This window comes from Hippoglossus stenolepis, chromosome 6 (genome assembly GCF_022539355.2).
Source record: "Hippoglossus stenolepis isolate QCI-W04-F060 chromosome 6, HSTE1.2, whole genome shotgun sequence".
Lineage (NCBI taxonomy): Eukaryota > Metazoa > Chordata > Actinopteri > Pleuronectiformes > Pleuronectidae > Hippoglossus > Hippoglossus stenolepis.
In genome coordinates this window covers 12,907,145-12,935,144 of record NC_061488.1, presented here as the reverse complement: position 1 = coordinate 12,935,144, position 28,000 = coordinate 12,907,145, and the positions used below count along the sequence as shown (strand labels likewise).

Genomic DNA, 28,000 nt, shown 5'->3' with positions numbered 1-28,000 from the left:
ACAAACACATTAAAAAAAAAAAACATTTTATTGCTTTCTCCTCATAAAACAATGGTTAAAAATTCAGTTTTAAGAAAATCTGAAACATCAGAACATTTCATAAGTAAACACCGAATTTTTTTTAATCTTCGAGAACGACTCTAAAGACTTTGTCTCAACTGTATCACATTCTAAGTTTTCAACACTGGTTAAAAATCCTAAGAGTAATAAGTCCACATGTTAAGTATTGATCCCAAAATGCCCATAAATAAAGGTAAAAATACAGCACATTATAAACTGCGTGTTCCCAAAAACCAAAAGAGAAATCCCAGAAAAAGTGACATACGTAAACCTCCGAGTGCTCTATATATAATACATATAATAACTAACCAGAGAGAGGTTTGAGACACACTGTCCCCTGCTGGTCAAACCATCCGCTATTAACCTGCTGATACAGCAGCGACGGCAAATGGTGACACAAGATCATCAACACATTGAGGATAAGATACAGCTGATAAAAGAGAATCTAAATGAAAAACCAGCAGAGGACTGAATGGATTGACAGTCACATTTGCTATTCGAAAATACTCTGAGACAATTCTGAGCTTTCACCCAACGTTTAAGGAGAAATGATATTTAAAAAAAAATACTTCACAGAAAGAATACAGAAAATTAAAAAAAAAAAATCACTTTAGTTAAAGATAGTGTGATTTTTACTCATGAAATATTGCACTTTCCCACACAGATTCGTAATAATTCACAGTTTGATTGGTCTAAGGCATAAGTTTCTCCTAGTGAGCGTCACATCGCAGACAGATTTTTTTGCATAAGACAAAGTAAAGCTTTCTTTTTTGTGTTTTTGTAAACTACTAGTCCTCAGACTCAGTAAGCGTCCTGTCAGCTTGAAAAACATAACAACCCTGCTCAATAATAAAATCACCACGAAGATGTCCTTAATTCTACAAGTTAACCTAGTTAGTAAAAGAGCTCAATCATTCAGACTATGACCTCACTCTCGTATCTTCCCTTGTGTAATCTGTGGAATCACAGATAGACAAGGTACCCTGTGTCCTACTTGGACCCAATTACTACTTCCTCTCATTAACTAACATAACACTGTTTCAGACTGAGCCACGACACACATGGAGTTAGATTCCCGATCCTAAAATAGTGGTGTAGCCTAAGAGAGGAAAGCGTGGGGAAGCCACGAAGAAAGCGAGAACACTCAATCGACCTGAAGCAGGAAGAGGAAATTATGTCACAGCGACAATGTAATATTTCAAAATAACTCTGCTGACTTTCATATGTGTCAAAAGAGCAACGGCTGTGCAATGAATCCTCTTTTTGTAAGGCGTCGGGTTCGCGGGGGATTGTTCTGTTTTTTTCCACTATAGCAGGACTACTAGAATGGCTGTAATCCTTTCTCCCCTGGTTCCAGTCATAACCACGACTCTACAAAGCACTTGTACCAGCACTTGTATTGCAGTCAACTAACTGCACCACTATGGACCCTGATAAACTGGTCACAGCCTTTCAGTAGAGCTCCCACTTGACGGACGCAGACAGAACCTCTCCGGTCTCTTCACAGGAGGCGAGCTGATCTGGGCACCAACTGGCAAAGGGACTAAACCGCAAATGCATTTAATCCAATAGGTGCACATTTGAAGTTGGCTCAGTTTCTTTAAGGAAAGGCAGTGGTCAGGAGGACAAGTCACTGGATTTTAGAAAGTCCACTGGCCAGGAGGAGTCTGAAGGGGACGGTGGACCGTGACACAGTTGAAGGCAGCTTGTGGAGACCTGCAAAAACAGTGACAGAAAACCAAAAGGTCAATGACATCACACACAATCACAAGGTGGAGCAACACTAAGAAAAGCTAAGAAAAGCTAAGAAAAATAGGGATTTAGGTAAAGTCTATTAATCACAGAACAAAAGTAAGCTGGGAGGCAATGGGAAAGTGCAAGAGAGCTGCCATGGTGCAGAGATGCTATCTGCACTGTGAGGAAGGGGATTGCGTGTATATGTGTGCGAGTTTGGCGTGTCCATGCTTGGAGTGCTTGTTTGTGTTGGGTGGAGGGTTTACAGGGTGTGTGTGCTGCTAGGGATCTGGGGCGGTGTGCCTGAAGGTCCCCAAGGGGACCCGACTCTCCTCTTGTCCCTTTACACTTTCCTGAAAGAATTGTATTCGTTCTATCTGAGGAAGAGAGACCAGCCCATTGGGGAACTGGGCCAAAGGTGGGAAAACTTATCACACAACTATCCAAGTGCAACTTATTTCAGCACGACAAGGACAGAGGAATGCACAGATAAAAAGTGTTCTCATCTTGTTCATGAGTTTAAAATGTAAGTAAACTGACCAAAGGCACGGATGAGCTCTCTCTGAACCGCCCAGGTGACTGTCTTGATGAGGGAGGCCGAGGTGAGACCAGCGAACATCATGTTGTACAGGAAGACAATGTAGAAGTTCCCCAGCCAGTTGTAGCGACCAAAGTCTCCCAGTAGATCGAAGCGGGTGATTCCTGACACAAAGGAGGCAGAAGAAAAAAAATTTCCACATGTGAACCAGTTACTCAATCCAAGCTGTTCCTGCAGCTGCAGAATTTGTGTTACACAAACACCCTCTTGTGGTCAAAGCTAAAATTACAAGTAAAATGTTGACTAACACCTAATGTTAAATAATAGATGTGTCCCAGTTCTACACTACAAAGTATTTCACAATCTGCTGACACCAATCGTCCAAACTTCACAGCTGCTGTACAGCTCCTATAAAATATATCTTCATAACATAAATACAGGAATCAACCTATTTTGCCATCATGCTTCTCGGACTACTTTCTTTTATGAATTGCACTTTTTTTTGAAAAAAAAAAAAGTGCACTGTGGGAAAACAGCAGCAGCACAAAAATAAATATCTAGATATAGATATACAAATATTTAGATGTATGCTACCTATTACTTTTCCACTCTGTGTACGCTGCATGCTCAAAACCCGATTAGTGTTAGCGTGCAGGATGAAACTGGGATAAATGCTGCATTTGTCATTTATGCTACTTACTTACCAAGTGTGCGTGAGAAGACCGGCAGTGCAGAGCTCAGGATAAGCAGTGAAACACAGTTTGCAATTATCTGAAAGGAACAGAAATGTAGAGATTACTAAAAGGGTCTCAACACAATACATAACTAGTTTGTAATGATATCTCATTGTGAGTTTAGATAGATGGTTAGCTGTCAAGTACCTGGGTGAGGTTGGTGTCCTGTGCACGAGGCAGGAGGCTGATGAAGAGAGGAGAACTATAGAAACCAACTACTGATGATACCATTAGGTAGCTGACAATCATTTTAAGGACAACACTGGGAAGAAGAGGAATGCTCTTACATAGATAGTAACATCTAGAAAGTACATAAGTATTTTTCTAATTTATGAATGAAATTGCATGAGTCGACATCTCACACGCTGGTCAGACACGAAGGACAGTCTGTTGGTAGCTGAGTCACGGCCACATGGACATGACTAGTTAACGTCTTGTGTACACACACTCGGAGGTGAATGGAATGAAAGGATACAGGATGAGGACTACTTGAACTGCAGCGCCCAGCGAGCCGAACATAGAGAAGGAGGCCATTCCCAGGTGAGGGTCCTAAAAAGCACAAAACCAAACATCCGTCAGTGAGCACCAATGACAAGCTGTTGCTCATTTCTGTTTCTCTCTGGCAAAATCTTCACCTCCATTCCTCTGGGCATGGCCGTGTCATACAGGAGCAACTCCAACACGTTGAAACAGACCATCAGCACACACATCACCTGAAGAGACAGAAACAGAAATCATACAATGAAAACAACCATGTGTGTTATTAAATTAAAGTTAAGAATAGTGTGGTGTCGTTGATGAATTAGTGTGTACCGTCAGTGCGAGGAGCCCAAGCATGGCCAGTGGATAGCCAAGGTTTCGCTGCCATGGGGACGCTTTCCTACGCATCTCTGTTTGGGGGAAATGGAAAAATGCGAAATGAGTGTACAACAATAAATGAATCAACATGTCATCACTGTGACAGAAACCGAGCAGAGAGCAGCCTGTTCAGTCTGTCTTACCCAGAGCGATGCGCTTGCCCCGCACTGTTTGGTGCTCCTTTTTCATCGCCTCCATGTTCAGCTTGACCCAGCAGGATGTACTACCGTCTTCGACCAAACAACACATGATAGAGACAAGAAGTCAGTCAGTCCGCTTTAAATTAATCATCAGAAAATGGCAGAGGACCGTGTTCATGGTTAGTCTCTTACAGTTCAGTTTCCTGGAGAGCGAGTCTTCCTCAAACGTGGTGCAGTTCAGTGTTTCATCTACATCCTCCAGCAGCTGCAGAGGACAGGGTCAATAGATGATGAAGATGAGATGAGGAATCCAGAGAATGAATCCAACTAATTTTGATAATTCCTGACTTTTATTGTAGCGCCAGTACAATGTGGTTTGTCTTAACAACAACTGGATGGATTACAGTGATATGTAGTCCAGATATCTGTGTCTTCCTTCTTCCATTAACCTGACAGTCATTACATCAATATTTATTCAGTAAGCATACTCTCTGCTGTGGTTACTTTCCTAGAGTGAGCACACTTCATATTAAAAACCTGCGAAGAGTCACTGTATATATCATGGATTTTGGACATAGTGTAAGATGTGTTTGCATTTACTATTTATGGCTGTAAAATCTAAATTCTAGACATAAGGTCAGTGACTCACCCGTGGTTTGACCAGTAGGCTGCCGGTCACACTAAACATCCGGGACAATCCAAAGGGGGTGCACACTGAGGAGAGATACACACAGATGGTGATATCAAAAGGGTCATCCAGTACAGATTTGAGCTGATCAAGGAATTATAACTAACATGTACTCACACAAAAGCAGCAACACTCCAAACAGAGAGATGCCAGAGTACAGGTAGGGAAGGTAATACTCCCACAGGTCTAAAATTCACAGGAGGACAGTATAAGCAACTATAATAGAAGAAACAAAAACTGTCACTGGAGGATCATTATGTATGAAGGAGGTGACTCACCGTAGAGGCTCTTTCTGGCGATGTTGTCATGGAGGAGGGCAGATGCCACCCACACAATGCCCAGCACGAGCAAGGCCAGCAGCAACAGCAGCACAACTGCCTCATACACTCGTGCCATCACCCCCTACACACAAAAACAGATACTCTTATCAACAGGTTCAAGTGCAGAGTCTCTATTTCTTAAATGGTTTCCAGGTTTAGAGCCACCATTTCTAACTGAATGATAAATGTTGTACCTTCTTGGACCCCGCAAATCCCTCAGACTCCGTGAAGAAGTAGGCGAAGGGCATGAGGAAGACCAGGGACAAATTGGAGAAAAGGAAAACTAGGTTCCACAAGCCTGACAAGGGAGGAAGAGAGAGATTCTCCAACACATTAGTTTTCAGTGCAAACATTCTTGATTGCGTTCAAGCATTTCAGCAGTACCACTGAAAACCACAAAGGGGCATAGTCCTGCAGTCCTCCAGTGTAACATGGCAGTTAAATGCTCAAATAAACAAGTCTGTTCAACAATAACAGAAGGAATGGAATATTGTGAGAGAGATAACCAATCCGAACATGAAACAACACATACAAGAAGTGTTGGAGCATTGGACTAGATCAGTGAGATAATTTTTTTAAACTGAAACACTGCAGCCAGTAAAGCCACAGCCCTCCTATCCATGATTATTATCTGTTTCTGTTTGGACAGAGGCCAGTGGAGTATTGTTCTGGAGGTTGTGACCCTCATTAAAATCAGATCCAGCTTCAAACAGCCATGACCTCTGCGATGATCAACTGTTGTTTTGGTGTTGTCAACTGGTAGAAACATTATTAACGTACCGTGGATTAGAGATCCATTGAGCCACTGCATGTAGTAGCTCTGTGGGAAGGTGAGCAGCACCTCGTTGGACAAAATGGAGATGGGGAGGAGGAGAACAGCACACACTGCGACGGACAGGGTGAAGGTACACAACCACAGCCTGGAAGAAGAAGAAAAGGAGGCCATCAGTGAAGTCACATGTATATTTGGCCAAAGCATGACATCACTGCCCAGGTGAAAGGCTAGCTTGTTCTTGGGAACACACGACAGCGTGTCAGGGCAAAGGGCGAAGTGACACAGTAGTGCCCCACTCCCCAACAACCACCACATAAACACACAAGCTCACACAAGGCAGGGCAATAAATTCACAGCCAAAGGGCCTCGGGCTACAACATGTCACGTTGACTAATCTGCACAGTACCTCACACTGACACCAGAGTGAGTGTGAACAGTTTGATGTGGGTCAGTTAATCATTGGAGGTTTATACTTACGCAATTTTGTTGACGGTGGCATCTTCAACATCATCTGAAAGAGCAGAGACAAGTATTTTTAGATCCATTATAATAATCTATTTGCTATCCTGAACATGGATAAGTTGCAATAACCACTTATCTTGGAGAAAGGCTTAAACACAGATTGCTGTAAGTGCAATCAGATAAAGTGTTGAAATGTTAATAGATGGTTCGAACTAGGTATAAATTAACATTTCAACAAAATGTCTGCTTTCGTGACAAAGGTAAAACCTGCCAGGGGGCTGAGTACCATGCTGTGTGTACACAGTGTGAAGGGGAATGTTGCAACAGAAGGGGTCTATATGAGGATGAAAAGAAAACACTGAGAGGGGAGTGGAACCGGAGGAGCATGTTAGGAACATTCTGTACCAGCAAAATCCAAAGTCTAGTTAAAACTAAAATAAATAGAGGCTGCATCTTTCCGATATGCTATCACTCTCTTAAAGCAATACTGCAAGAACCGCTGCAGTGGTAATATACAAACCACTGCACGATACTGTAACTTTTTCCAATGCAAATGTTGGCACAGCTGTTTAAGAATGAGGTAGAGTCAGCGAAGCAAAAACTAGTTCTTAGCTCCTGTCAAAGACTGACTTGTTAATTTGTGTTGCTCAATCGTCATTTAGCTGCAAGGCACAACTGTTTGGCACTTGTTGATGCATAAACAACGGTTACAACCAGGAGCCATTGCAGAGCAGGTTTCTGAAAAGTGGGCTTTGTTCCAGGTTACAACCCAGCCCAGTCACAGCCGAGCTGAGACTTGGCCAGTTAGACATCCGACATCTGGTTCCAATAGTTGAAAGTTATTGGATTCATTATGTAACTGTGAGCCGAGTCCCACTGCAGGTCGTCGAGCTGTTTTTTTGTTGAACAATGTGAGAATGCACGATAGATTCAAGTGCATGAGGAATGTCAAGTTTATTGAAATGCTTGTTTGTAGGCTGTAAAAGTTGTTAGGGTTAAATGCTGAGTTGAACACAAAGTATCTTCTTACATTGTCCCTTTTGTGAAAGATAAAAAGTGAGTAACTCTGAGTAAAATGAAGCAGATCATTAGGCTCTTTTTGTGACATAAGTTATAAAGTATTTGTTTGTTGAAAAGTGTTCTTTTAGGACGTTTTTTTTTCCAAAGTAAAAGGGACCTTAAACCACGACACTGTTCATCCTGTAGTAACAGTTTTCACTTCCCCTCCACCACCGTGATCCACCAGAATTCTGCCTAAAGGGTTGTTACATGTTACATAACATGCCTTCTTCACCTCTGTGATACTCTGGCCAAGGTCCAGAGCTTTGTGTTGAAATAGGCAATGTTCTTGTGCAAACTTACACTATATTTACATGAATGTAAACAGGGAAAGTGGGAATGATCCAAATCTCAACATATCTACACATTAATGTCTACAAACAAGTAAGAAAACTATGATTATGAAATGAGTAAGCTTTGTTAAATAGGCCATGTTCATTGTATTGCTTGTCTCAGGGTTTTCAAGCTTTCTGACGCAACTTAAGGCAAGAAAAGATAAGCAGTTATCTCCTGTATTTAGTTACACCCCCCCCCCACCAAAAAACACCTGTGCGACAGAAAGTGTGGCCTGGGTGAGAAAAAAACCACAGCACATCAATGCAATAAGTAGGCTTGTCAACACCATCAATTCCCCTCCCGGCAATTCTCCATAAGGCATTGATAGAAATCTTTCTCACACAGTAGCTTTCATGTGGTATTCATGTGATATAAGAGAGTGACTTTAAAACTCACCTGTGACAAACTCGGCGGTCTTCTTGAAGTGGGTAAGTATGAGGTAGGATAATATGTAGAGGCATGTAAACAGGAGCACACAGATCTGCAGAAGAGACAGAAAGGAATTGGTTTTATTGCAAAGCTTGAGAACATGGAGATGGTGTTATTTGTTTTTCTTGTTTTAGCAGCAAGTCGCACGAAAAGACAGGCCGTCTTGTTCCATCCTAAACTACTGATAATCAACACATTTATTTTAGTTGGCTCATATTTTCTCACTGGTTTGAATAGAATGTTCTGTTATGTTTTGTGCTGATAGAGAGCAAGATGTAATTAAATATAATGTGTAGTAGTACAAATGTAAAACATTCCCTTTTTTACCAATTCAAAGAGAGACAGCTGGACTGAATTCAAACAAAGAGTGAAATGAGTGGCAGACCAGCAGTGGTAAACTAAGACGGATTAAGGGGGAGGGGGTTAATACCAGAGAGACAGATCGCCCCAATACTGCCCGTCAAGATCACTGTCTGACAGTTACACTCAATCCACCAACAAATTTAGGTCAAACCTATATTCACTGAGCAATCTGTTGTCTGGTGGAGCTTTCAACCTTTCACTACAAAGACTACGCAAATCACTTGTGTGAAAATCATATAAAACATAAAATATATATATATATATATATATATAAAATCGCTTAATAAAAGACAAATGAAAAGATCCCTGGAATAGGGACAAACATTATGTCAATATAAAAACATTAAGATCAGTAAATCTAATTGATAATTATAACGATAAATGCCACATTTTCTTTTTTGTTGTTGTTGTTTTAAGACAGATTTTTGCTCCTGAGGGTTGTAATTTTAAAATCGTCTGTATTTGGAAATTTAAACTAACTACATGTGTTTAGGCCTAACTGCTCCATCCCACTCATACCTCTCTAAGCAATGCAATACAAAGGCTAAACGTTCTCTCATGGTTGCTCCCTGATGAGGATGTGGTGTAAAAATGTAAAAATTTGCACGCTTGCAAGACACACACGTGAGGGTCAATCTGCTCCCTTACATACCACATGATGCTCATGCACCAAAATTGCATGTTACAATTGATAAAAAAGTGCATGTGAAACTGACAGGAATTCACAATTTAAAAGCAACATTTCCACTTGTTCAAAATGTTGGTTGAAGGCCCGCAATGAACCTTGAAGTGGAAATGTTGCTGTGCTGGTGATGCTGTAATCGAATTCTTTGGGGGATACGCAAGTCTGTAATTAATTTGATGTCAATCCATTCAACAGCGAAAATGCAGTTTTGCGCTGACGGATGAATGAACTGATGTTGGTAAACCTCAAGCACCGATCAAACATGTCCACATGCCAGCTTAGAGAGCACAGTATGTATATGCTTGTATCTAAGGTAACAAGCGCAACAAACACAGAGAGGCTCTCACGGGCGTGACAGAAATGTGACAACATGCTCAGGGGTATAAAACCAGTTTCTTAAACCAATGTGAACGGAGCATCTTGAGTTCCTTAGAGAGAACAATTAATGCCCCACATCAAAAGGGTTCTGGCAAAGTGTACAATCTTATTTTTCTGTTTTATACATCTGGTTAAAATGTGATTTTTTACAGTGACTTGTACACCAAGCCAATCCTGTAGTCAAACTGGACTTGAACACACCAAACAGGACTGCATTTTGCCTCACATTGTCACATACACGCCATTTTTTGTTTGACACATGAACGACGCAGCAGGAGATTCTCTGGTGCAGACACGTTCATAACAACAGGAAAACCTCAGGAGCATTCAGGCGAGCGGTGGTGCCTGGGCTGAGCATACTGGAGGCAGGACATATCATATAAGTTCCGCTGGGGAAATCAAATGTACTTCTTTAAAGCAGATCAACACCAGCGTCAGCCCATATCACCAAAAGCTCTCAAACCTGGTTCTTTCCAAATTGATTCTACGAGCATGGTTCCTATTTCTCATCCTGACAAATCTGTTTTTGTTTTTAGTTTTTTAATGTTTCACATCTGTCATGTGTTAGAAACCTCATCAACTCGGTCGTGGTGAATCCTCCAAACAATATCCGGCTGAATTCTCACATGGGCTCACTCGGATATTATCTGGGTTTTGGGGGCTGGCAGGAGAAAGTCCGGAGATGGTCTGGATCCACTGACTTGGACATTTACGTTCTCACATACAGCCCCTCCGGATAATTTCAGGAGAATATCCAGAGTTCATTGCATGTCTGAAAAGAGCTTCATAGATATAATTGTTTTTCCTCCAACTTAGACATAACAGTTCCTCCGATGAGAGAACAAGAGTGTTAACTGTGTAAGTAACACTACTGGTAACACACTAGCTGTATCATGCAAATAACAATAGACCGTTCACAACAACTAATCAGCTCAGTCTGCAAAATTGTTCAATATTGCAGCACAGTTTGGAAAGGAGCTTGCAATGGTTAATCCAAGTGTAAAAGCAGGAAACAAAGGATGGGTATAGAGTGAGAAATGGATGGAGGGGCAGAATAACACTGTGCTTGTCACGTGGTGATTGGCAGTGTCAAAGAGCTGGCAGCACACAGCGGGCCACTGGGAAGGGAGTTTAAAGGGATTCAGCATCCAAAGGGACAGCTTTGTGTTGAACACCAAGTCTCAGAGTATACTTGGAGCAGTTTAAAATTCACAGAGGAACCTGAACATCTTCAAGCTGCTTCAAGCAACAACAACAACGGAGTTAAATTCTTTCCACTTCTCGCCTGACCTGGTAGTTCCTGAGAAAATTCAAAAGGAGCTGGAGGAGGCTGGCAGTGGAACAGCACGTCCTTGCATAATGTCAAATAGACTCCCTCAGAGGGGGGCTATTTCAGGGGCACCTCTTGACCAGCTGAACACGCTCAGGCAAAGCATGTCTTTGTTTTAAGAGGCTAGATTAGGCAAACTCTAACAAATTCAGGATTTATTCAAGAGCCAGAAATAACTTTAAATATTGCAGGGCATTGCCATCCTCATCCAAAAGATGGTGGGCAGCAACAGCCTGTTGTTTCGATCATTTTACTGCATGTGTTATCCATTATTTTCAATAATTCGGTAATGTAAAATTAAAAACAACTCTAATTCCAGTTAGGTAAAAAGGGCCTTGAGAATAGGAAACATGTGACAATAGTGACAATATATTTTGGATTTTCCTCCTCAAATGTCCTACAGAAAGTAATTCCTATAAACACACATTTAACATGGATTATTAATGTTTTAGTCTTTTATCAGTGATGTAGAATATGCTGGGCGTCTTTTTCTGCTGAGAAATATCTTATCATGCCCTTTTATTCTGTTAAGCATTGATCCTTGTTGATCCCTCCGGGCTCAGGGTGTGTGCTGTAGGTGTGTACGCCCGGCTCCAACTTTTATAATATCTTACAGTTTTTAAAACCTGCAACAGTTACATTTGCCTCTTATCGCAGATGATTTACAATGTCAATTAAAGTGAAGACAATCGGACTAATAAAATGTTACCATTGATTAGCTGGTTGTTCAGACAGTTGGTGGGCCCTACTTGGGCCGATGATTGAATCAATATTTTTCATTTTTATATAAAAACTAACAGATCAACCTAGTGACTAAAACTTATATAAATGTATCATGTCACATAAATACTGCCTTTTTCTGTCACAACAAAAAAAACAAAATGTCATAATTTGTCTGTGCTTCAACAACATATACTGTGTCCTAAAGACTATTATAATGTAAATAAGTCCTTCTGTCATCAGACCATGTGAGAGATAACTGAAATGAATCTACAGTATGTATCCATCTGTTCTTGTGATATGCTGAGCGTTTATCAATTCGATACTGTACGTAGCACTAGAGCTGGTACTTACACTGCAGCCACATATCAAGTCATTTTAAAATGAGATGAATGATGACAAGCTTTACATTAATCCATTAATAACCGGAGATGCAGGGGCAGCTGACCAGCCTGAGGCAGCACTGTGACGAGATGGTAAGCAGGAGACTTGAGGCCTGCCAGTGGCTTAGGAAGGGGGTGTCGACTAATAGCATTAGGTCTTTAGGTGAAAGGGACAATGACAAATCAAGGGCATTAGAATAAATATGGGCACATCATCGATCACTTATGTAAAAGGTGCAAGTTTTGTTCTCAATTTATAATATTTACTTGCCATCCAAAGTGCCATTTACAACAACTTCCCGAAGACATTTTATATTATCCAGACAACGTCACTGAGTCTATTTGTCAATGTGGGCAGACTTAGGAGTCACTAATAACTTTTAGGTGGAAATATTTTAACCTGATGTTTGTAAACCGAACGGAGAAAGACACTTACGGTGTTTGTGGAGCCAGAAAATGTTAAATTGAGTCTGATTATACCTCCGCCAAGGTGACCCAGATCAAGGGGCGGGTCCAGGAATTTTATTTCACTTTCTTAAACATTGTCTCATATTTAGGGGACTGATATTTATGAGTGTGTGCAATTTAGTGCAGATCCAAATAAAAATGCACATGTAGTGCAATTTAATGGGGTTTCAAAAGGGGACAATAGGGCCTTGGCGAGGATATGCATTCTACTTAATGCCTTTCAAGTTCTCCTTTTAATGTTTTTACTTTTACAATTGAAAGCAACAGATCTTTTCCATGGCAGACAGTAATCATTACTAACAGGAATAACTACATGTGCAGCTTTGCTCTTATGACATGTAGGTGACTGTTCTAAAAAAAAGTATTTGGCCTCACTTTATTTATTCTACCTGATATTTGTTGCAGTGAATCAATTTCCCTAGGGGGGTTAATCCTAAATGTTATGTTCTACTGCTGCACAGTTATGTTCTACTGCTGCACAGTTTGTGCTCATCTACAACTAAAGTCCATGAAGAATCAGGGCAGAGCAAACCAGTAAACCAGGACCAATTGATAAGTCAACCACTGAGTCAACCACATGTAGCAGAACTGATGCCGTTTGTCATCGTCCCTTGTGGTTCCCTTTATCAGACATATCTGATACAGTGGGAAATGAACTGTCTGTGCAACCACACTGTACATTTCAGGCTTAAAGGTCAGTCTCCATGTGTCCTGCTCTAAAAGGACTGATCTCTGTGGCAGGTCTGAAGTTCAGCTGAGCAGGAAGTGGTGGAGTCACACAAAACCGAGACACGAATGGCAGCTTTAAAAAGGTAAAAGTTCAAATACTAACAGCTTGTTGGAACAGAAAATGAACAGCAGGATGTTACTGCACAGATACAATGAGATTTGAGGCGGGGGAAGGATTGAGAAAAAGTGGTTAGAACGCAATAGGAGGGCTGCAGATGCTGAGTAAGGGAGTTCCTGTGCCAAACCAGTGGACCAGCCGCATCCGTGCAGCAATAAAGTTAAGCTAACTGCTACAAGAAGCTAACGTTACCAAGACGTCCCTGTAAACGTGTTGTTACGGATACAACTGAACTGATTGAGCGTGTCGTTCTTCCTCGCAGTGATTAAAGAGGAAGGGGCTGTGTTGTTTGCGGCGACCCCCTTATATGCATATTAACCGACGGGGGGACCCCCCCACACCCACCCCACCCCCTGTTAGCCCGTCTACTCACGATGGTCTCCCGGACACGGTTGTGGAAAAGTTGCTCCCGAACCGACACGTCGTCCGTTTCCATTCTCCGGAACCATGCCAGTGTCCGCTCAGGCTTTAGAAAGCACCGGGGGTGAGGTTGGTTAAGGAGTTAAAAGACGTGACATCTTCAGAAACGCCACGAGTGAGAGTTTGTGTCTGCGTGTGTGTCTACGTGTGTGTCTGCGTGTGTGTGTGTCAGCGTGCGGCTGCATCACAGCGGAGGAGCCTCGACCCAACTGATATGAGCCGTGGTGGGAGGGGTCGCCAGGGGGAGGGGCTACGCGGAGGGGAGGGGCCTCAGAGCCACAGGTACATGCCAGTCATTATTATAATAAATAGTGTCATCAGGTTTATTTCATACATACACAAAGTTTTAGACATTAGACTTAAATTTATAGAGACAATTTACAAACACAAGTGATGTACAAGAAGCATGACAGCTAATCAAGATTAAAGAACACATAAAAGGCTTTCTGGTAGGGTTAGGGTTACAATAACTTACAATAAGTGCATTCAGCCATGAGGGTACAAACTCAGAACAACAAGAAAGTACAATTTTCTTCAAGAAAACCAAACTACAAAGTGATATATGTAAGTGCCATATAAGTGCTACTAAAGTGCAACTTTTTTTTATTTAAATTTTTTTTTTTCTAATATTTTATTCAAGGTATAGTCGGAAGAGGTGTGTTTTTACTTTGCGGTGAAAGATGTGTAGACTTTCTGGTCTACAAAGAGTCGCGATTTTGTTATTGGCAGATGCAGAGCGGAGTGGACGGGCTGGGGTGTAAGGTTTGACCATGTCCTGGATGTCGACTGGACCCGATCCTTCGCTAACATGGAGTTGTCAAAGGTAATAGTCAGGTCGTGGGTGGGAGAGCCTTTCCCTGGAAGGAAAAGTAGTTCAGTCTTATCAAGGTGAATTTTCAGGTGGTGTGCGGACATCCACTGAGAGATGTCAGTCAGACAGGCAGAGATTTGTGCTGCTACCTGTGTTTCATATTGGGGGAAAGAGAGGATTAGTTGGGTGTCATCAGCATATCTGTAGTAGGAAAAGCCATGTGAGTGAATGACAGAGCCGAGAGAGTTGGTGTACAGAGAGAAGAGGGGGGGACCCAGGACGGAACCTTGAGGGACCCCAGTAGTGACAAGGTTCAGACACAGATCCTCTCCAAGTTACCCGATAAGTGCGGTCGTTTAGGTAGGATGAGAGCAGAGAGAGAGCAGAGCCTGAGACCCCCAGATCCTGAAGGGAGGAAATAAGGATCTGGTGGTTCACTGTGTCAAATGCAGCAGAGAGGTCTAGAAGGATAAGGACAGAGGAGAGAGAGGCTGCTCTAGCAGTGTGAAGTTGCTCAGAGACAGCAAGGAGGGCAGTCTCAGTTGAGTGGCCTGCCTTAAAGCCAGACTGGTGTGGGTCAAGAAGGTTGTTATGGTGGAGATAGGAGAGTTGATTAAAGATAGCTCGCTTGAGAGTTTTGGAAAGAAAGGGAAGAAGAGAGACAGGTCTGTAGTTGTTTACTTCAGATGGGTTGAGGGTGGGTTTCTTCAGGAGAGGATTAACTCCTGCCCCCTTCAGAGAGTTAGGGAAACAGCCAGTTGACAGGGAAGTGTTGATAAGATGGGTGAGAAAAGGAAGAAGGTCAGGAGCAATATACTGGAGAATGTGAGATGGGATGGGGTCAAGGGGGCAGGTGGTTGGACGGGCGAGTTTACCGAGGTAAGAACTTGATTGGGAGACAGGGGGTCGAAAGAGGAAAGCGAAGGGGATGAAGATGAAGTTGATGGAAATGTAGTTACAGAAGGTGGATTTGAAAATGCGGAGTGTATGTCATCTATCTTTTTTGAAAAGTAGTTGACAGAGTGGCTTGGTAGAAGGTGGAGGGGGACTTGGGGGGGTCAAGGAGGTTGGAAAAGATGGAGAAGAGTTTTTTGGGGTTCAAAAATGAATTCTAGTTTGGTAAAAAGAGCTTTTGGCTGCAGAAATAGAGGCAGAGAAAGAGGAGAGAAGAGATTGATAAGTGAGCAGGTCGTCAGGGTGTTTAGATTTTCGCCATTTCCTTTCTGATGCTCGCATAGTGGCTCTGTCAGCGTGCACCGAGTCAGACAACCACGGAGCTGGGGAGGACTTGCGGACCTGTCGTGACGTAAGAGGACAGAGAGAGTCAAGAGAGGAGGACAGAGAAGAAAGGAGAGTGTCTGTGGCAGAGTTAGGAAGCATGAGTGAGAAAGAGTCAGTTGAAGGGAAGGCTGATAAAACAGAGGAGGCCAGAGAGGAGGTAGAGAGGCAGCGAATGTTGCGACAGAGAGGTAGGGTTGTCAGTTTGAGAGAGTGGGAGAGAGTAAGAGATAAAGGCACTGAATCTGCCTAATTTCCTATATAGTGACTATTTAATTACTTCATGTAGATTTTCCCAATAATTCTTATTTTAAGCAGAAATGCAGTGCTCTCACTTTCAAAGAAATATTTTAAAATTTGCTGCTTTACCATCACAAATTTTCATAATGTTTTCCAATATATACTTGGTATTCATAATGTCCCTTTTTGTGACTTTTCTCACCTATAGGAATCTATTATGAGGCTTTGGTTTTTGGCTCAAGGATCTTAATTTGTTTATAGCTCTATTTGCAACACATCCTTCTTTAGAAGGGGTAGAGAACAAACACTTGCTCTCTTTAAAGCATTTACAATGTCTTTTATTTCTTAAAGAGATCCTCATGAAACCTTTTATACACTTTATCAGGTACGATGATCAAGAGGCCTAAATGTTGAGGGTCATTGTGTGTTGAGTTTGAGAACGCTGCGTAGTTTCATTGTCATGATCCAAAGTCCAACTATTGCAACAACGGGCAGCAGCCTCAACTATACGGAAAGGACTGGAAAAGATTTATCGCGTTAAGGATTTGAAATAATGGGCTCAGTAAGTTACCTAGTCTTTATTACACAGAACTAAATATATCTGAAATGTACTTAGAAGTAAACAATTTGAAGATCACTCTGATGTAAATCTTTTTAAAGTGAGGATTGGCCTACAGTGGAAGGTTGGTGCCATCGAAATTTTCTAACCTTTTGTATAAGGTGATTTGTGTAAAAAAAAGACGTGGTAATAACATGGACAGCCCGACCATGATTTAGATCACGCAATCAGTCAAGTTAAAATGACGCTGCCCATCATGAACTAAAATAAATCTCTTATATAATGTATTATTTAACCAGGCAAGTGGACCGCAGAGATTAAAAATCCCACTGCACGGGCCAAGTTACCAGCAGCCGGCAGATTATAGGGGAAACATTGCACAACCTTGTACTGAAATCAGAAAGACTTGTATGAAAAGATGTGAACACATGAGATCAACGAGTGTGATGTTATCAAAGATGTGATGTGAACAAAATAAAGAATTATAAGTTAGCATATAGCATAATAGATAAAGAGATTCAAATATGTATCAGGTGAATAAATTGTAAAACAATGTGCCCTATAATTCTGAGCAAATGAAATATTATAGAAATTGACAGGTAGATTGGCTTGTATATAAATATATATATTATTTAAATATGGAAGTAATACTAAACTTGCTTTTGTTGCTCCATTGCAGGTACTCACCAAGGATGATTGATACTCGCCTGAACAGAGCCTGATTTGGCTGCAGGATGGGGAAGAGTGTAATGGTGGCCTATGCCCTGTGGGCAATAGGTGGGCCTTTGGGCCTTCACCATTTATACCTAGGAAGAGACAGCCATGCTCTGTTGTGGATTCTAACCCTGGGAGGCTTTGGCTTCGGCTGGGTCAGAGAGTTCACACGTATCCCTGCTTACATCGGTGAGGCCAATCGAGATGCAGACAGCGAGAGAAAAAGACCCTCTGTCGTGGTCCCTCCCCCTGTAAGCCCCGTCAGATTCGCTGGTCAGGTGTGCGTTGGGATCTACTTTGGCACCGTGGCTCTGATAGGACTCAACTCCCTCAATTTCTTCTACTTGATCGTCCTGCCTTTGTGTGTGGGTGCAGGGGTGCATCTGGTTTCCACTGTTGGCCAACAGTCCTCTGACCTAAAAAAAACTCTGACTACTTGTCTAGTAACTTCCTCGATATTCTATGGCAGCAGCTTGTCACCTTTGCCTATTAGTCTAGCTGCCAGTGTGACTGCTGCTCAGCACCGCAGATTCAAACCCCCGCGGACACAGCAGAGAACAGAGGAACTAGGTGAGAATCTCACAAATATAATGATTACCTCTGGTTTCTTTTTAGACATTGATCAAACTGCTTCTCTTTGGATTTCTAAGACCTACTAACATTGTTTTTCTATCTTTTGCCCAGGGCCACGGCTTTACAAGCTCGGCCTAGCTTGGCTGGCCTTCTCTGCCCCATTGGGTTACTGTATTTTCCACAACACCACAGCCACCCTGTACTATCTGTCTGACTGTGTGTCAGCGCTGCTGGATATCTTCTGGTTTCTGCCTTGGCTCAGAGGTGCGCTGGAGTACGTTCTTTTAATGCCATATCGCATCTTGTGTGCTCTCACTGGAGGGGGGTACTACGAAGAGGCTTGGAGGAAGGTGCTGGAAATTCTGCTCAAAGAGTACACAGAGGAAGAGAAGGAGGCACTGCACGTAAGCATTCATGCATCTCTGAAAAGGTTATAAAGTGATGAGTCAGGTTTGAGGTGTATACTTTGTGTCAGTGTGTGCATATTCTGTTGCTATGGTATGATCATAATTTGTTAACCCCTTATGTTGTAGGTATTGTCATTGGAGGCAGAGGCTACACTTGCAGAGATAACTCAAAGCTATAGGGAGCTGGTCAAGACGTGGCATCCAGACCACAACCCCAGCAATGATGCAGAGGCGACGTTTCTAAAGATCCAAGAGGCGTATGAGGTCCTTCTCCGGCACCACAAGCCCCGTCATCAGTTCAAATAGTTGCAAGAGGAAAAAGGGATGTGAGACTGTGAGATTGATGAGATTGATTGGATGTTAGATTGCGTTGTTTTACATTGATCATTTTCTTAACATTATAGTGAGTGCTTACATTATCACTTCCCCTATGGTCTAACAGCCTTTGAGCAGCTTTCTGAGTGGTTACTTGGCAGAGCTTGCTGCCACCTTGTGGCGCCATACCTGTAATAACACCACAAACTATTTCATCTCAACAATTTGACTTATGTTTTAATGTCTGCTTTCATGCAATTAAAAGCTGAACCACCACAGACACACACGCACACCTTTAATTCAGATTGTGAATAATAAAAGGAACCAGTAAAAGGTGTAATAGTTGTGTAATAAATGAATGTTTGTTGCCATAAGGAAGGAGACATTTTAAAATACCCCTCCTCTCTATTTTTCCACTAGCATATCCGGAAGAGGCCTTGATCACAAACAGTGTCTGAATCATTTTTTGCAGGTTATTGACAGTTTATATGCCATCATCTCTCCAATTAGACATCCACCCGCAGCAGCCTGGTTTCCCGTGGAGTTCACGAGTCGATCTAATGACGTCGATTTCCCCCCACATCCCTCGTTTAGTTTGCCACCTGCAGAACAGCGCTGACATGCATCGATGCGTTCGACACTCGCTGGATCCAGAGCTCTGTTGTACCATTGTTGGGTCTGTATCCCAGCATGGGCCCGGAAGTTGTTTGGGATTCCCAGGTAAAGAAAAAAGAAAAAAAAATCCGGGAGATGCTGTCGTCGCCTGGGAAAACAAACAGCTACCCAGACAGTTGGAAAAAGGGGGAAACAGCGATCGGTCGCCAGGTAAGGAGGAGGCCGGTGGACTTCGCCGCGGCTGCCGGTAAGACCCATCCGTCGGTTTAGATGTGGGAGTGCGGCATGTTTGTGAGGAGTCGGTCGGGGTGAATGCCAATTGTCGTGTGGTCGGGTGCCATAGCAACGGCTCATGAGAAACACGGTAAAGGCGCAGGCCGGTTTTTGACGCTGCGGGATGACAGCGGCGTTTCATCGCACACGCAGCGGCAACTCCGTGCAACATGTCACCGCCGCCGATCGGTGCCGGAGCGGCGCGCGTTCCACCGAGCAGCCGAAACAAGTAGGCGCGGATTACACGGAGAGACATGATAGTTGGTGCGGTCGATGCATGTGTGTGTCTGTGTGTCGCCCACCTCGGGCAGAGAGGGCTGTCATGCAACAGGGTCGCTGCTGCTGCGCGTCCCCCTCCATCTATGTCTTTATTTCTTTTTTTTTTTGTGCCCTGGTGAGACTGGCGCGTCTCTCGGCTGCAGCAGCGCCTGTTGCTCCCCATGCGCGGCCAATGCCAGGATCTTAATTTCCCCGTGTCTCCGCCTCCTCCACGGTCTGCTCCGTCCACTGTTGTCATCCATTTGTGCAAAAAAGGTGCAGCAGCGCCCAGCTGGATCCCCTCACTCTCCTTTAGTCAACACGAGGTTCAACATGGGATTAAATAAAGCCTCACACATCACACAACATGTCTGGATGTCACAACTCAGCACAGCAGGTGTAGTCTCCACACCTCACTTTGTTGTCTGCTGTGGAACAATCATGTTGTGTGCATCCTATGGCTGGGCAATAAAACAATATCAATTAATAACAATAACAATGATAATAAAAATAATAATAACTTTATTTGTATAGCACTTTTTAATAAAAACAACAAAGCAGGCAAAACATCCAATACAATTTAATAACATGAGGATGTAGTTGAAATAAATAAAGTGCAGGTAAAACAGCAATAAACGTCATGTGATAAAAGCCTTTTTATAAAAAATGTGTTTAAAGAGTAGTTAAAAGAGTTTTTAAAAAAAGAGAGAATTCCAATGTAATTTTCAGAAATAGCAATATAACAAAAGTCCAGTATATATCAATATATTCTCATGCATTGTGGATTCACAGTGAGGAGACACATCACACAATTGATCTACGTAAGTTTTGCTATCAGGTGTTTGTCATTCTCTGCTTCAGAGAAGAATTTAAAACCACAACCTTCACTTATCGCTATCGGCTGAACATTTACATCCCTGTGTCAATGCAATATATATTATAATATGCTATTATAGCATTATCATATATTATAACATGTCTGTGGAGATTCTCAGTCATCCAACTCACGGTATATCCAAGTGCTAAAACCACATCAACTCAACCAAGTCCAGTTGATCTTTCTTTAGCACTTAGACATACATTATAACATACATTTTAGAATATAGGACTAGATGGTGAATATCATATAATATGAATATATTATAGTATGATATATAATACACATTGCATGGACACATGGGATGGGCAAAATAACAGGAATACTTAATAAACGCAAAAACTTAACAACAAAATTCACTTTTAAAGGTGATGCTTTGTGAAGCCATGCATGTATATTGATGGACAATATGGGGTAGACAATAAAGCTAGAAAATAATCTCAAGATAAAAAATTTAATTTCAGTCGATATCGTCAAATATCACAAAAATGTGTCACATTATTGTGATTTTTAATGTTAAAGGCTGATTTTTGCTTTGAAACTCTTCTTTATGGGCAGAAAATGACGTTTGATTAACAGCAAAACATTTTACTAATCTGAGGTGGATCATTAAAACCACGTGTGTTATACCTCCTCACTGTGTTTGTACAATACATAAGCAGCATATCAATATATAGATGTAGAATCTTCGTTAAATTGCCATTGATGAAAATTATATTGCTTGAATTTGTTTTATTGCCCAGCCCTAACAGGTGTATTTAATAATAACATAGATCACATCAGAAAACTGCACTCCTGATTTTTCACATACAAAAATTCACCTTTGTTGGTGTTATATTCTATAAATAGATTACTAGCGAGTTTTTTTCTAAATCTGTATATAGTAATATTTTGTATTTTTTACTGATCTGCGTTCTTTTAATGTTTAAGTGATTTTAATATCATAATATTGATACTGATTAATATTTTATTTTGAGATTTCATCACAGCTTAAATTAAAGGTGTAGTTTTGTGGTGGTTGTGTGGGACTGAATTGCTTTATAGTGTCAAGTGTTGACACTATAAGCTATTTTGTCCACCCCCTTCAAGTTGTAACTCCTCCTTCAACACTCATTACCTCTCTATAAATGTGGAGCCTCTCATATTCATGTGCAGAAGAGTCTGGTACAGAGATAGCAGGGCCCAATCCAAGTTCAATCCTCAATTAGAAGTGAACTTATTCTTAGACACTTGGAACTGAGAGGGTCAAGCTATCTGTGTCCGAGCCTTATTCCTGGACAGCTGCTAAATATATTTCATATGGTTAGTATCAAAGACATTACATGTATTTTGTTTTTGTTTTAACAATGATGATTATGAACGGGGGGGAAAGTAATATTCACTATCTCTATTTGAAAATGTATTCCTGCAGGCATCTGGTGAGAGAATGAATGCTGACGACTGCAATGGGAGCTCATACGCACAGGGTAAGTTTATATATAAGCCACTATATACATTTGTGTAGTGTCTAGACCTAATGTTTACTTCGATTACATGGGCATGTTTTTGTGTTTCAGGTAATGGAGGTGAGTCGTCAACGGAACAGGATTTTTATGGCGCACTGCAGGGCCCTCCAGCGAAATCTCCAACCAGTCAGCAGTCCTCGCCACACCGCTCCCTCAGTGGTCAGTTATCATTCCTTTGTTGCATCATGGCCGCACTGAATTCTTCATTAAAATTATACATGAAAACAATTGTGTTTTTTCTGTTCATCCTCTCTCCACACAGCAAACTCCATTAAGGTTGAGCTGTGCAGTGACGATGAGTCACCAGATGCTCCACAGCCAGAGAACAGAGAGGCTGTGAGGGTTGATAGCGGTGGGGATGACAGAGGGGACCCCATGGAGGAAGGGAACGCAGAGTTCGCTGGAGCTGGAAGAGACAGAGCGAACATTTACGGCGAGATGGCCAGTCCCGATGCTGCTTCACCAGGACCTATCCGGCTCCCCAATGGGAAGCTCCAGTGTGAGGTCTGTGGGATGATCTGCATCGGACCCAATGTGCTGATGGTGCACAAGCGTAGCCACACAGGTGAGGAAAAAGCTGGGCAATACATAATATGAATGAAATACATTATTAATCTGAATATTAATAAATATAGGCAATACTTTAAATGACTTACCTCTTAACTTTAAAGCTTTACAAATGTGTTCGTAGGCGAGAGGCCGTTCCAGTGTAACCAGTGTGGGGCCTCCTTTACCCAGAAGGGGAACTTACTGCGTCACATCAAGCTGCATTCAGGAGAGAAGCCTTTCAAATGTCCCACGTGTAACTATGCTTGTCGCCGGAGAGATGCGCTGGCTGGACATCTGCGCACACATACAGGTAAACCCAAGATTTATCTGCAGTCACGCAGAATCTGATGTATTCCTAGAAGAGATTTTTAATCACTCACTGAACTTGGTCGATGCAGTTGTTCCATAAGAATATCATCCCTTGTTGTTATGATGTAAAATGTGTGAAACACTGGTAACAGGTTGAAGACGCGATTCATTAAAACAGTCCATTTCGCTCTTCTGTGAATTTCAGGGGAAATGGGGCTTCTTAACCAGAATGTTCTTTAAAGCACCTCACAAAATATGACATTTAGGTTTTTGTGACAGGAAATCCTGTTTTGTTCAATAGGTGTTCACATACTGTATTAGTACAGTTGGTCTCGGTGGATTTCAACAGGTCACACAGGTTCATTTTCGAAGAAAAGAATCTTGCAAACTGGATTTCAGCGAATTGACGTCAGTCTCTCCGACAGCTTACTAAGATGGAACGTTGCGGTGAAGAGTTAGGCGTGTTTCTGTCGTCACCGGTGAGAAACATGCAACGATGTCAGGAATTCTAAATCAACGGGGAAATCCAATCTTTCAAACTTAGCCAATAATAAGTTATTTTATGAGAAAAAAAAAGGATCAACATAGAAAAACAAAACTATGACACTTTACAAACAGTTTTTAGACCAGAATTGGCTTATATCCAATGACAATAACCAATATCTAGGGTCAAATGTTGTCCCTTTTATCTCACTTGGAAGAAATCAGTGCACTCTTTTTTCTTTGTATTGCAGTCTCGTCTCCAACGGTGGGGAAACCCTTCAAGTGCAGCTTCTGTAGCCGCAGCTACAAACAACAAAACACACTGGAGGAACATCTAGAGCGCTGCCATAGTTACCTGAGGAGCCTGGACCACCAGACATCCGTCAACACACAGACCACACAAGGTAACATCTCACACTGACCTGAATCCCACTGACACATAAACACAATATACCTGCTGCAAGTATAAGTAATGATTTAGTTTGAATACTAATGATGGTGCGTTTTCTGTTTGCAGGTGAAGAGTCAGTCAATATGGAGATTATCACTAAACCTGGGCTCCAGCCATCCAGTGAAAAAATCCAGTTTGTAGATAGACTGGCCATTAGCATCACCAAACGCAAGAGGTCAACACCACAGAAGTTTTTAGGTGGGTATTTTTTTTTAAAGGAATTTATACACCAAACACCCTGTTCTTTTATTGTGTTTCATTATATTGTAATAATGATATATTTTCATCTTTATCAAGGACTTTTAAAGTACAGAAGTAATAAGATCCTAGTCAAGATGCTTGTCAAGGTCAAGAGACTGAGGTCATGTTGCAGCATGACAGTCTTCAGAAATGGTACAAGTCGGAGGCAACAGGACTTGCTTGTGTCTCTAAGAATGTGCAGAGACATCCAGAGGAGTCTCTATCTCAGTCATTGTTTATCTCATTGTTTATGTTCTTTTCACAGGTGAAAAGCACATGCACCTTGACATACCTGAAGCACCTTATGAATTGTCCTCTGGCTCCGAGAAAGACGGGGACCTCATGAGCTCTCAGCCTGCCGGGCTGGCTGGTTCACGCCTCCAAGGCCACAGGGCTAAAGGTGACAACCACGAGTCGCCTACTCTGTCTCAGCTCCATCCTGCCTTTCTGTCGGAGCTCCGCACAGTTATGGGCTCCATCAACAGCAACGTGACTCCTCAGGGCCCCCGAGCCCATGGCGGAGGTGGACTGGCCGCGATGTCCCTTGGGCTGCCTGGCCGGGAGGCAGGCGAAGGCCGTGTCGACAAACCCTCAGCGCATAGCCATACCACCTCACCCAATGGCTGTCCCGACTCTACAGACACAGAGAGCACAGCAGAGGAGCAGAGCACAAGGGCTACAGCCCCAACAAGTACCTCCAACAACCACCACCTCCACTACCAAACCCCAGCACTGCCCCGCAGCCATCCCACTTCCAGCCCCAGCCAGGCCAAATACTTGGACCCAGAATGGGAGAGAGCATGTCCTGTGCCCCCACCCGTAGTAAAGAGGAGCGCTGGCTCAACCCTTTCTTCCAGGGAGACTGTGCAGGTGTTAGACAGGGACGGCAGGCCTGTGCGCTCCTTCCACTGCCAGCACTGCCGCATCCTCTTCCTGGACCATGTCATGTTCACCATCCACATGGGTTGTCACGGCTTCCGTCAGCCCTTCGAGTGCAACATCTGCGGCCACCTCAGCCAGGACCGCTACGAGTTCTCGTCTCACATCAGCCGCGGAGAGCACCAGGTGGGCTGAGGGGAAGGGGGCTCGTGTGGCGGGAAGGGCGGAGAGGCAGCTACTGCTTTCTAAAGTTGTGGGCTCACGTTTGTTCTGCACCAGATCAGTTGCTTTAAATCCAGAGTGTAAGTAAAAAAAAAAAAAGAAACTGTTTTTTATTGTGAGAGTATTTATGAATCTAGAAAGTAGACGCAAGTGAAGAATCTTTCCAGCGCACCATTTAAAGTTCAGCGGGGGCTAATTACATGCTACGATTGATTGCACTCCCATATCAAATCATCCAGCAAAACTACTGGTTTTGCTTCTAAAGTGCCTTCTTGGGGGATTTCCTCTCAACGACAAAAACTGGGGTGGTGGGACAGGTGCTCTTAAATTTTGACTAGCCATCTTTTCCTAAGTGATTTAGTTAGCACCTTTGAGAGGTCATGCACAGAGGCATTTAAGAAAAGCATGGTGTGTAGATTCCGAGAATTATATTTGGTATGCACCAGGAGCTTTGTATTTCTGGTTGAGGAGGGTGTTTTGTCTCGGGTGTCAGGTAAGCTTTATATGCACTGAAGAGCTTTGTGCTTCTGGGATTGGGAGGAGCGTTTGTCACGGACGAAGCACAGAAAAGGATTGCCTTAACTCCTACACTAGTACGCTGCTGTAGGAATACATATTGTTTACAGCACGGTGTGTGAAGTCACCTCAGAAGGGAGGATATTGTACAGCTGCACAGTGAGAAGACTATCAGGACAAAGGAAAATCATGAGGGGAAGTAAAACTTGAAAATATTCACCTGCAGGGTGAAAAGAGGCGTTCAGGGCTCAGATGTAAAATAGGTGTTTTTTTGGATGTTAAAGCGAGCCTCAGAAAACTGGTGCAGATCAGACCATGAGCCATGTGGTGTACAGCCTGACTGAGACGGCCTGGGGTGCTATACCTACACAGGTTTGCACTTTTAGGTTCCCTGCTTATATATGAGCATCTTCGCCGAAGCACTTTGACGGCTTTACAACTTTTTTTGTTCTGTGATTGTTTCTACTGCACTGAGAAATCGCATCACACTCACAAAAGCTGATCACGTCATTTGCAACGCCAGTGTGTTTTTAACGGAGCTGGCCTTCTACAGAGTCCCACGACATTGCACTGGTTCCGTGAGGTCTCCACTCGAGTTTGCTGCAATGTGAGACTAATAAATCAAATCAGTTCTAACTAGAAGAATTCTTTTTGTGGTTTTGCTCTCAGCGGTTGAGGCCGAAAGGTTTTAAAACAATCTCCATCATGTAAGTGATTTAGCAAATGATTTAAAAATGAATGAACAAATCAGTTTGGATCTGTTGAGTTATCACTTGTGATTATCTATTTAGTGTTGTTTGTTTCAGCCTTGTTGTATTTAATCAGCTATATTCCAAATCTTATCCAGCATATTCCTCAAGTCCATGAAATGTTACCTCCTGCTTCTTTATAGCACCCAAATACCTTATTGCTACAGTATGGTGAGTTATCTGATAATGTTAATATTGGAAACACGAATGAGACCAAACTCAGTATTCTTACTTGTTGTTGTGGGGTTTGCTGCTTCATAGTTTAACTTGATTTCCTTTAATCGCAGGCAAAGATGTACTTGAAAGTGATGAAGAAAAAAAGAAATCTAAAACTGCACTTGGTTTGATAAGTAGAGACGTGTGTGTGAATGGAATATAGCATGTGTGCTTGTCATTTTTCTGCTTTTACCTGAACCGTGAATTATTTTTGAAATGTGAAGTAATTTCAAGAAGTGAAAATGAGGCATGGGTTTCTGTCTCCTGGTGTGGACTTTTCAATGTTCTATGATATTTTGTGAATGATGTAACATGACAAAACACTTTACCTCAAAGTTAAAGATGTACAACTGCCTCATTATTTAAAAAAAAAAAAAAGTCATGCTCCTTTCTGAGATGTTCTTGCAGTTACAAATGCGTCCCCCTCGATATTCTCAAAACTTTTTACTGTCAATAAAGTTACGTTTATTGTAAAACAGATTTTCTCTAGTTTGACTATGATGACATCCACATATTGTTTTGCCTTTTCTCACTTAAAATCCAAATAACAAACACAGTAGATATTTATGTTACTTTATTAACAACAATTTGGAAATATTACATCATACAGGTAAGACTCGGGTAAGAGTGGTCTTTACAGTTTAATGTTTAGACACAATTCATTTAACTGTGCTTTATAATATCAAGAAAGTGCACTAAAGTGGACCATTTAAAATAAACATAAGACTCAATAAATACATAAAAACATATCACAATTATTAAAATAACTCAACAAACTTCAAACCAAATAAACCAGAGTAATTTAGCACCATGTTCATGTTTTTATTTAAATCCATAAGCCAAGAAATGTTGCTCAAATATTTATCAGTGTGTGATCAAACAGGGGGTACCTATTTTTTTTCCTCCTGTTTTCCATATTTGAAATGTTTTTAATTCTTAAAGTTAAAAATTCCCATTTTCAAATTAGAGTCACATATTGTACCTTGTAAATGTCAGTTTAAAAAAATAAAAACATTATATACTGTTTACACAGAACAGGGTTTCACTGTAATAAAATGAAAATGGTATTTAAGAGTTTTGTCTATAATGAGATAAGCTGTGTATTCCTTCTGAAAGAGTGTTCACCCTGAATGCGGTTAATGTGAAAGTCAGACCTATTTTTGCGCGACCTTTCGGCTTGTGCAAGTGACAGACATTTGTTTCAGGTTGGTTTGACCTTTTTTTTTCCGTCTGC

The 28,000-nt window shown here is 42.0% G+C and overlaps 3 protein-coding genes across 7 annotated transcripts; 2 read left to right on the top strand and 1 right to left on the bottom strand.

Annotated features, from left to right (window-relative positions):
* Positions 1-11: 11 nt before the first annotated feature.
* lmbr1l (limb development membrane protein 1-like) lies at positions 12-13,941 on the bottom strand. Its single transcript, XM_035158784.2, has 17 exons — positions 13,681-13,941; positions 8,101-8,185; positions 6,325-6,358; positions 5,853-5,992; positions 5,267-5,370; positions 5,031-5,154; positions 4,870-4,938; positions 4,714-4,778; positions 4,257-4,329; positions 4,068-4,154; positions 3,880-3,956; positions 3,702-3,779; positions 3,542-3,615; positions 3,214-3,304; positions 3,037-3,103; positions 2,335-2,496; positions 12-1,776 (listed from the first exon to the last, which is right to left on the bottom strand). Exons 1-17 carry the CDS (start codon positions 13,741-13,743, stop codon positions 1,691-1,693), a joined length of 1,479 nt encoding a protein of 492 aa, XP_035014675.1. The 5' UTR covers positions 13,744-13,941; the 3' UTR covers positions 12-1,690.
* Positions 13,191-18,964, top strand: dnajc22 (DnaJ (Hsp40) homolog, subfamily C, member 22). 3 transcript variants are annotated; one of them, XM_035158786.2, is made up of 4 exons: positions 13,191-13,272; positions 17,295-17,899; positions 18,014-18,306; positions 18,436-18,964. In XM_035158786.2, the coding sequence occupies exons 2-4, from the start codon at positions 17,350-17,352 to the stop codon at positions 18,613-18,615; spliced, it is 1,023 nt and encodes a 340-aa protein (XP_035014677.1). In that variant the 5' UTR covers positions 13,191-13,272; positions 17,295-17,349; the 3' UTR covers positions 18,616-18,964. The 3 variants fall into 3 exon arrangements, with proteins under 3 accessions (XP_035014677.1, XP_047196218.1, XP_035014680.1); XM_047340262.1 differs by lacking the exon at positions 13,191-13,272 and adding an exon at positions 14,476-14,550; XM_035158789.1 differs by lacking the exon at positions 13,191-13,272 and adding an exon at positions 16,535-16,618.
* Positions 18,965-19,112: 148 nt separating this feature from the next.
* On the top strand, positions 19,113-27,242 carry ikzf4 (IKAROS family zinc finger 4). 3 transcript variants are annotated; one of them, XM_035158779.1, is made up of 8 exons: positions 19,113-19,449; positions 22,059-22,113; positions 22,204-22,311; positions 22,415-22,717; positions 22,844-23,011; positions 23,745-23,897; positions 24,011-24,142; positions 24,450-27,242. In XM_035158779.1, exons 1-8 carry the CDS (start codon positions 19,315-19,317, stop codon positions 25,256-25,258), a joined length of 1,863 nt encoding a protein of 620 aa, XP_035014670.1. In that variant the 5' UTR covers positions 19,113-19,314; the 3' UTR covers positions 25,259-27,242. The 3 variants fall into 3 exon arrangements, with proteins under 3 accessions (XP_035014670.1, XP_035014673.1, XP_035014672.1); XM_035158782.1 differs by having other exon boundaries at positions 19,113-19,486; XM_035158781.2 differs by having other exon boundaries at positions 19,113-21,949.
* Positions 27,243-28,000: the final 758 nt, after the last annotated feature.